This window comes from Chiloscyllium plagiosum, chromosome 10 (assembly GCF_004010195.1).
Source record: "Chiloscyllium plagiosum isolate BGI_BamShark_2017 chromosome 10, ASM401019v2, whole genome shotgun sequence".
NCBI classification, from domain to species: Eukaryota; Metazoa; Chordata; class Chondrichthyes; order Orectolobiformes; family Hemiscylliidae; genus Chiloscyllium; species Chiloscyllium plagiosum.
The window spans coordinates 29,215,611-29,226,080 of record NC_057719.1 but is presented as its reverse complement, the minus strand read 5'-3'; the positions used below and the strand labels follow the sequence as shown (position 1 = coordinate 29,226,080).

Sequence of the window (10,470 nt, the reverse complement as noted above, 5' to 3'; positions counted from 1 at the left end):
GCTCTGCTATCTCCTCCCTTGCTTCCCAGAGAATCCTAGGATAAATGCCATCAGGCCCAGGGGACGTTCACCCTTTTCACCCTTTCCAGAATTTCCAACACCTCTTCTCTACATACCTCAAAGCCATCCATTCTACTTAATTGTGACTCAGTATTCACATTGACAACAATGTCCTGTTCCTGATTGAATACTGACGAAAAGTATTCATTCAGTGTCTCCCCAATCTCTTCAGCCTCCACACTCTGATAGGTCAGAGAGGAGGGTGGAGCAGGTAAGTGGGAAGGAAGATTGACAGGTGGGACACGTCATGAGAATGGTGCTGAGCTGGAAGTTTGGAACTGGGGCAAGGAGGGGGGAGGGGAAATGAGGAAACTGGTGAAGTCCACATTGATGCCCTAGGATTGAACAGTTCCGACTTGATGATGAGACATTCTTCCTCCAGGCGTCAGGTGGTGAGGGAGTGGCGGTGGAAGAGGCACAGGACCTGCATGTCCTCTGCACAGTCGGAGGGGGAGTTGAAATGTTCGGCCACGGGGCAGTGGGGTTGATTGTGCGGGTGGCCCAGAAACATTCCTGAAGCGCTCAGCGAGGAGGCATCCAGGAGCAATGGATGCAATAAATGACATTTGCGGAAGTGCAGCTGAAACTTTGATGGTTATGGAAGGCTCCTTTGGGGCCTTGGATGGAAGTGAGGGGAGAGGTGTGGGTGCAGGCTTTGCAATTCCTGCGGTGGCAGGGGAAGGTGCCAGGAGGCAAGGGTAGGTTGTTGTGGGGCGGGGGAAACCTGTGCAGGTAGTCAGGAGGGAATGGTCTTCGCGGAAGGCGTGGGGAGGGAAAAATATCCCTGGTGATGGGGTCCGTTTGTAGGTGGCAGAAATGTTGGCAGATGATACGGTTTATACGGAGGTTGGTGGGGTGGAAGGTGAGGACCAGGGGCTTCTGTCCTTGTTGCGGTTGGAGGGGTGGAGTTTGAGGCGGAGGTGCGGGACATGGATGAGATGCATTGGAAGGCATCTTCAACCACGTGGGAGGGGAAATTACAGTCTTTAAAGAAGGAGGCCATCTGGTGTATTCTGTGGTGGAACTGGTCCTCCTGGGAGCAGATACGGTAGAAGCGGAGGAATTGGGAATACGGGATAGCATTTTTGCAGGAGGTAGGGTGGGATGAGGTGTAATCCAGGTAGCTATGGAGTCAGTGGGTTTGTAGAAAATGTTGGCGTTGAGTCAGTTGTCATTGATGGAAATGGAGAGGTCCAGGAAGGGGAGGGAGGTGTCAGAGATGGTCCATGTGAATTTAAGGTCGGGGTGGAATGTGTTGGTGAAATTGAAGAACTGATCTACCTCCTCGTGGGAGCACGATGTGGCGCCGATGCAGTCATCAATGTAGTGGAGGAAAAGATGGAGAGTGGTACCGGTGTAACTACAGAAGATGGACTGTTCTACGTAGCCAACAAAGAGACAGGCATAGCTGGGGCCCATGCAGGTGCCCATGGCTACCCCTTTCATCTGGAGAAAGTGGGAGGATTCGAAAGAGAAAGAGAAGTTGTTGAGGGTATCCTAGACAAGCCAAACAGAGACATGCATGAGAATTCCTAGAAGCATGGCATTCCAACTGGAACTCTATCAACAAACATGTCGACTTGGACCCAATTTACCACCCTTTGAGGAAAAGTACAGGAAATGACTTCACTGCCGAAAATGACATTATCAGCCCAATGAAACCTAAACACATCAACAGAAAGTAGGTCATAACACCTGTGCTTCAGTGGGGCTCACTGATGTTACCTAGTATGGTGATGAAACATGTGAAAATGAACCTTGCAACTCAGCGAGCAAACTTACATCCAGTGCAGAAGAAATTTACAAGGATGTTGCCTGGACTCAATGGTCTAAGTTATAAGGAGATATTGGACAAGTTAGGGCCTTTTATTCTTTAGAGCATAGGGGAATTCTCCAGATGCATATTTCTCTGGTGGTAGGGTCTGACTGTGGGTGACAGAAATGGCAGAGGATAATGCGTTGTATCTAGATATCGGTGGGCTGGAAGGTGAGGACCATGGGGGTTCTATCCTTGTTGCAGTTGGAGGGTACTGAAAGGGCTGGGGAGGGAAATATATCTCTGGTGTTGGGGTATGACTGTAGGTGGCAGAAATGGCAGAGGATGATGTGTTGTATCCAGAGATTGGTGGAGTGGAAGGTGAGAACCAGGAAGGTTCTATCCTTGTTTCGGTTGGATGGACCTCTGACCTATCACCATCACCCCACCTTCATCTACCTTTCACATTCCTAGCTACCTTCCCTCAGTCCCATCCCCCACCCACCCCATCTCTGATGATGAGCTTATGTTCAAAATGTTAACTCCCCTGCTCCTCGGATGGCTCTGCTTTTCCAGCATCACACTTTTTGATATAAAAGGATATGGGGCAGGTGCTGTCTTATGGACCAGGCCAAACGCCTTCAAAACATTTCAGGAAGGTATCCCAGACCCTAACTTTTCTAGTTTTTCTTTAAGCAGGTGCACAGTAGATATTCCAGGAGTAATACAGCTGGCCCAACCACTTAGTTTTAAACAAAACAGAATTTATTTGCAAGATTACCGAATGAAACACAAAAGGGAACAGAATATAGAATAACTTAACTATTTAAAAACTCAATCAACTCTGTCAAAACTCAATGAAGCTGTTCAAAATACTTGCAACGTCCCCATAAACACCCCCTTGGCAAAAAAATATAAAATCAAACACAGGTTCTTACAGGAGAGATGCCAAAGAGAGAGAGAGGTTCAGCATGGAGCTGTCTCTTTGACCAGCAGCCTCAAAAAAACTGGCTGCTTGCTAAAACCAAACCAAAACCAGAGTAAAACTGAGCTCGGAGAACTGGCCACTCTCTTTTTATTGTACAAGTGTTTTTTTTTTAAACTTGAAAACTTTTGTGCATGAGGTGGTATCGGTTGGCGATAATCAAATTGGCCCTAAAACCCATCCACATCAGACACATTGGAATCTACACATTTACAACCCCTCTGAAAGAAAACCAAGGACAACATTCCATTGTTAAAGGAGCAGAATCATCACAGCAGGGAAATGGGGTTAGCATAGATGTACATTTCAGTTGGCATTGACCAGTTTGGGCCAAAGGGCCTGTCTCTGTGCTGTAGGACTCTATGACTCTAACATCTTTCCTGTAGCAAGGTAACTAAAACTGAACACAATACTCCAATTGTGGCCTCACCAATGTCCTTACAACTAAAACATAACTTATCAACTTCTATACTCAATGCCTGGACTGATAAAGGCCAGTATGCCAAAAGCCTTCTTCACTGCCCTGTCTGCCTGTGACTCCACTTTCAGAGAACCGTGCATCTGAACTCCAAGTCCCTCTGTTCCACTACACTCCTTAAGGCCCTCCAGTCACCAGGAAACTCTTACTTTGACTTGATTTTATAAAATGCAACACCTCATACTTATCTATTATTAAATCCATTTGTCATTTCTCAGCCCACATCCCCAGCTGCTCAAGGTTCTGCTGCAATTTCTGATTACTTTCCACACTGTCCATGAGACCACCTATTTCAGTGTCACCGACAAACTTACTAATCATGCCTTGTACATTCTCATCCAAATCACTGATATAGATAACAAACAGCAATGGGCCCAGCACCAACCCTTTAGATACGCCACTAGTCACAGGCCTCTAACCCGACAAGCATCTTTCACCATTACGCTCTACTTCCCACCATCAAGTCAATTATGTATCCAATTTGTCAGCTCCCCCTGGATTCCATGCAATCTAACCTTCCAGAGCAGCCTCCCATGTGGAATTTTACCAAATGCCTCACCCAAATCCATATAAACCATTTAATTTCTGCTGCTCATTTCTGCATTTTTTTTAATCAAACCTGCTAGTGTAGAAAGTTGTCAAAGGATACAGAAGGATATAGATCAGTTGTAGACATGGGCAGAGAAATTGCAGATAGACTTTAATCCATGTTTGTGTCAGGTGCTGCAGTTTGGGAGACCAAATGTGAAGGAAAAGTATGCAGATAATGGCAGAACCCTGAACAGCATTGATGTACAGAGGGATCTTGTAGTTCAAGTCTGTAGCTCCCTGAAAATGGCCAAGCAAGTAGATAGGGTGGTGATGAATGCATATGGCATGCTTGCCCTTACTGATCAGGGAATTGAGTACACGAGTCAATCCTGATGAAGGGTTTATGCCTAAAACGTCAATTCTCCTGCTCCTCGGATGCTGCCTGACCTGCTGTGCTTTTCCAGTGCCACACTTTTGAACTGCACGAGTCAGGATATCATGTTGCAGCTTTATCAGACTTTTGTTAGGGCACGCTTAAAATACTGCATTCAATTCTGGTCGCCACATTACAGGAAGGATGTGACGGCTTTGGACCGGGTGTAGAAGAGGTTTACCAGGATGCTGCCTGGATTAGAGGGCATGAGCTATAAGGAGAGGCTGGAAAAACTCAAGTTGTTTTTCTGGAGCTGGGGAGGCTGAGGGGAGACTTGAATGAAGTTTATAAAATTATGAGATGCATAGATAGGTTTGATGGCCAGAATCTTTTTCCTAGAGTTGAAATGTCTAAAACTAGGGGGCATACATTTAAGATGAGGGGGTGGGGGAGTTCAAAGGAGAGGTGAGGGGCAGGTTTCTCTACACAGAAAGTGGTAGCAGTGTGGAATACACTGCCAGGGTTGGTGGTGAAGGCAGATACGATAGGGATGTTTAAGAGGCTTTTAAATAAGCACTTGAAAATGCAAGGAATAGAGGTATACCAAGGGCACGCAGAAGGGATTAGTTTAATTTGGCATCATGTTCATCACAACATCATGGGCCAAAGGACCCATTCCTGTGCTGTACGGTTCTATGTCCTATGAACAAGATATTGGTAAGGCCACATTTAATGTAATGCATACAATTCTGGTTGCACTGCTGAATGAAGGATAAACGAAGGATAAACGAAGGAAAGCATGCAAAAAAGATTTACAAGGATGTTGCAGAGACTTGAAAGTATGAGTTATAAGGAGAAGTTGGGTAGACTGGGACTCTTTTTCATAGAATGTAGGAGGATGAAGGGTGACCATATAGAGATTTATAAAATCAGAAGGAGTATTGTTAAGGTGAATCACCAAGGTCTTTTCCCTAGGATAGGAGAGTCTAGAACTAGAGAGCACAGGTTTAAGGTGAGAGTGAAAAGATTTAAAAGGGACCTGAGGGGCAATTTTCCCACATAGAGGGTGGTACGTATGTGGAACGAGCTGTCAGATGAAGTGTTACAAGGGGGTACAATTGCAACATCTAAAATACATAGATAAGAAAGCTCTAAAAGGGATATGGGCCAAACATAGGCAAATGGACTGGTTCAGTCAGCCAACCTGATTAGCATGGACAAGTTGGTCTGGATAGCCTGTATCCATGTTGTATGATTCTATGATTTTGTCACAGTTTGGTTATAACTCACATCTTCAATACCCAGTACATTGATTCTTTTGTTTTTTTTTAATTTTTCAAACTTCCCTTCAAATTTCTTTTGCCGATGTAGGTGTCACAGGCTGGCCAGCATTTATTGTCTGCCTTGGATGCCCTTGAGAAGGTCGTGGTGAGCTGCCTTCTTGAATTGCAGCAATCCATGTGCTGTAGGTTCACACATAATGCTCTTAGGGAGGGAGTTACAGGAATTAACCCATTGACAGTGAAGTAATTGCAATATGTTTCCAAATAAGGATGGTGAGTGGCCTGGAAGGAAACTTGTAGGTGATTCTCATGTACTTGCTACCCTTGTCCTTCTAGTTGGAAGCAGTTGTGGGTTTGGAAGGTGTTGATTAAGGATTTTTGGTGAATTTCTACAGTGCATTGGTGGTGGAGGGAGTGGATGTTTGTGGATCTGGTGCCAATCTAGCAGGCTGCTTTGACTTTGATGACATTAAGATCCTTAAGTGTAGTTAGAGTTGCACTCATCCAGGCAAGTGGGGAGTATTCCATCACTCATCTGACTTGTACCTTATCAATTGTGCACAGGCTTTGTAGATTTAGAAGGTGAGCTACTCGCTGCAGTATTCCCACCTTTGACCTGCTCTTGTAACCACTGTTCATGTGGTGAGTCCCTTTGAGTTTCTGGTCAATGGTCACCCCAAGGATGATGATAGTGGGAGATTCAGTGATACTAATATCATTGAATGTCAAGGGGCAGTGGTTAAATTGTTTCTTATTGGAGATGTTCATTACCTGGCATTTGTGTGGCACAAATGTTATATACTACTTGTCAGCCCAAGCTGGGATATTGACCAGATCTTCCTGCATTTGAACATGGACTGCTTGTGTCTGAGGAGTCACAAATGGTTCAAACATTGTGCAATCATCATACATCTCCACTTCTGACCTTACGATGGAGGGAGTGTCATTGATGAAGCAGCTGAAAATGGTTGGGCCTAGGACACGGCTCTAAGGAACTCCTGCAGAGATATCCTGGAACTCAGGTAACTGACTTCCAATAACCACAACCACCTTTCTATGTGCCATGTATGAATCTGACAGTTTGCTCCCTGATTTCTATTAATTCCAGTTTTGCTAGGAATCCTTGATGCTGCACTCTGTTGAATGCAACCTTGATGTTAAGGGCTGTCACTCTCACCTCATCTCTGGAATTCACTTTTTGTCCATGTGTGAACAAAGGCTGTAATGAGTACTCCTGGCGGAACCCAAATCTGGCATTACTAAGCAGGTTTTTGCTGAGTATTAGCTGTTTGATAGCATTGTTGATAACACCTTCCATCACTTTGCTGATGATCTAGATTAGACTCAGTAATTGACCAGGTTGGATTTGTTGTACATTTTATACACAGGGCAAACCCAGGCAATTTTCCACATTGTCGGGTAGATGCCAAAGTTGCAGCTGCACTGGAACAGCTTAGCCAGGGGACTGGCAAGTTCTGGAGTACGAATCTTCAGTACTATTGCCAGATTGTTGTCACAGCCCATAGCCTTTGCAGTATCCAATGCCTCAAACTCTTTCTTGATATCACATGGCCACAGCCAAGATTGCTGCCTAAGGACTGTGTTTGGGAAGCTTTTTGCTCATTGGGCTCTGAATTACTGTTCAGTGTCCACTGCTTGGTTTTGGTGATTGAGAGGGTGGGGAAGCGAGATGGCAACCAAATTTGGACAACCAAATGTGGTCCATAGGAAGAGCTGTTCAGCTCAACCAATGCAAATTTTTAATTTAAAACATCATAGTTACTCAGACAGGAAAACAGCTAGATCTACATACTTGCAAGGAATTTAGAATGGAGGCTGAATTGAATGAAATTATAAAATAACAAAGTGACCAGGATTGTATTTAGTTAGTCAAATTCTTTCAAATGACTGGACAGCAATGACCAGGGTCATGCTTTGAAGTAACAACAGAATGTTATGTTTAGACTGGATGTTATGCAATCTTTTAATTCAGTGTGATTTCTTAACTAATTTTAACATTTATAAGTCTAGGGGAGTATTCCAGTTTTTTTTTCTATGTAATTGGCATGGGTTTTTATACCTTTAGCTTCTCCCAGATTAAATGATCTGGGTGAATGAAGAATCTATATATGGGAATGAATAAATGCGTGAGCAGGATATTTGCTTTTTAATACTAATAGAGAGATGTTGCATCAACTCAATGATGTACTCAATAAACTCTCATTTTGATATGAATTATATTAATTTTCAAACCGTTTGACTTACCTGAGATTTATAAAGTGAATCAGTGAAAACACATGCATTGGATGGACTTGCATCTATTTTCCTCACTGTTACATCATCTGAATTCACTGTAATATTTAATAAACATAAAAAATGTATATGAATGTTTTGCTATGTAAAATTATATACTGCACAAGATTAAAATGTAATTCATTGGAATTTCCATTCGAATTACCACCCATTTTCTGGTAGTTTGGAAATAGTACATGTCGTAGACATGATGCAGTCATACTACCTTTAAAAAACTAGACTAAAGCTGCACCAGAATTATCTTTCAAAAGAATCCCAGGTTTTTTTCAACATCTCCACTCTGCCAAATTTAATGTGCAATGCTCTCACTTCTGACTTGTTTCCTCAAAGTAGCTGACCTTTTTATAAATACTGATACAAGTTTTAAAGAATCGTAATAAATTCTACTACAGGAAAAAAGGGTGCTGATTGGTTGACCAGTCAACTTTGATTGCAATAAAGGATTTATTTCAGTTCTGGTAAAGATAACTGACCCATGTTATTATAGTGAATGTAACGAGGTCAGCCAGGTGGACCTCATAGAATATGAGTTCCCTGATTGGACCTGGTTAACAGCCCCAATCAGGGAGCCCTGGCTGACAGATATAATTAGGAGTGTCCGAAGTCCTGTTGATTCTGAGAGTTGGCTCTGAGGAAGCCGGACCAGTATTGAGAACAATGCACTTGTAAATAAAAGGTGCTTTGGTGACAGAATACTGGCCTTTGTGGAGTTATTTATTGGCAATGAAAGAAAAGAAAATTCCGGAAGAAATTTGCTTGTAACAGTATTTTTTGAGTTGGGGTGAGCATTTCTGGCATCCTGCCTTTATTTGGGTAGTGTGACTCAATCAATCCTGCACGTGAAGACTGGGTCCATGGTATATGGAAAAAATGTTATTATTTTCCAGGCAAATGACAGTGAGCAGATTAAAAGCAAACAGTTATTCTCCTAACAGCTTGTGGACCTGTAGCTTTTTCAGTTATTAGGAATCTAACGTTTTCTGAGGAACCAGGTAATAAAACCTTTCAAGAGTTGATGAATTTAGTTAAGGAATATTACAACCCCAAGCCTCCTCTAATTCTGAGACACAATTGGTTTTACTTGGCAATTCGAGAACGAGAGAAATCCATGTTGTGGTTTTTGAGGAGATTAAGATCATTGGCAGAGGCATGTGACTTTGGCTTAATTCTTTATGAGATGCTGAGAGACTGGTAAATGGGATTAATGATGTAAATATGCAAAAGCACCTGCCAGCTGAAACCCAACCAGACTTCAAATAGGCACTACAACTGGCTTTCCCATTAGGAAATGCGACAAGAGGAAAATGAGTTACAGGGCATGCTGATGGAAGTTCACACCATGGCCAGGCTAACTGAGCTTGGTGGACATCACTTGAGTGGAGGCAATTGCACAGCCTCAATCAGGACATATCCTGACAGAGGGCCTCTAAGTCATCCCATGGCAAAACCACAAAGCAAAGCCAAGCCTCAGCTAAATGGTTAACATTTTCTTCAGGGTTTCGGCCAGCAAGCCATTGTAGTTGCTGCTGGGATGCAGAGTCTAGACAAGAGGAGATCCACGAGGCCTGATTTGAGTAGGAGAACTCATAGGGTGGTATCCCAGAGAGTGCACACCATGGAAAACTCACCTACATCTGACTTGGAACAGTTAAATTGCTGAGCAAATCCAAATCAGAACCAATCAGAATAAATGTCAAGTTAAATGGACACCGAGTGATAACAGAACAAAATTCTGGAACCCAACCCTTAAGGTTGAGTGGATTAAACTTTCAAGGCAGGCTGAAAGAAAGCCTACAGCTCCACTCAATACCAAGCTATCTCAGTTCCTATTTGGTTATAAGACCACACCTTCTACTACTACAGAGATAGCTTCAACAGAGTTGCTAATGGTGACAAGACTCCACATCAGATTAAATCTGACCTTCCAGGAACTGGTGGAGGTGGCTGGGGTGGGGGGGGAGGGGCGCGGTGGTGGTGGTGGTTGCAGGGTGAAACAACATCACTAATGCCAATGCAGGGCACAAGGCTCCTCTAAGGGAAACACATGGTTTACTGCAAGAGTTGAACTTTGGTGTCAAAACAACAAAAATGACCCTGCATGGGTAACAGACAAGGTTGACTCAAGGTCAGGTCCTGTGACGTACAATGTTCAGCTAGGCATGGAGGTCCTGAACAAGCACATGGGCCACGTGAAAGCTGCAAGCTCACAAATGGGACAGGAGCAAAATAGTCGGCCCCTCAGAACACACAGAAAGACTGCCCGAACCCATGGGTTCTTCCCCCTCTGCTGAGCACTGAAGAAACCTTGGAGTCTGAGATGGATGGCAGATGTCACAGCCTCGAGACCCTTATCACCTGAAGTAGAGGTTGAATTTCTTTGATGCTCCAGGTGCAAAGCTGCAGGCTACAGTCCAGTGCACCCCACCCCTATCCAAGGTTGAGTCAGAGGAGGTGGACCTGGTGCGAAAACCACCCCGGAGAGGTTACAAGAACAGCAAAAGGCCTATATGCCATGACTTCGAGGAGGAGGGTTGTAGTGATTGACCCCCTCCATGGCCAGCTGCCTGGACCTGTTTATGGCCAGTTTGGCCAGGCCCAGGAGCAGTCCCACGAGGAGGTCTTCAGACCTGCCCTCCCTCCTCCGTACCGGGTGCCAGAAGATCAGGAGCGTGGGACTGAAGTGCAACCAAA

The 10,470-nt window shown here is 44.1% G+C and overlaps 1 protein-coding gene across 2 annotated transcripts in view; it reads right to left on the bottom strand.

Moving 5' to 3' along the window:
* Positions 1-10,470, bottom strand: part of LOC122553468 (protein SIX6OS1-like) — a 168,985-nt gene that overhangs the window by 38,398 nt on the left and 120,117 nt on the right. For both annotated transcript variants that reach the window (XM_043697256.1, XM_043697255.1), the window contains one exon: positions 7,732-7,817. In XM_043697256.1, the coding sequence (XP_043553191.1) occupies positions 7,732-7,817 (86 nt within the window). The remainder of the gene's footprint in view (positions 1-7,731; positions 7,818-10,470) is intronic.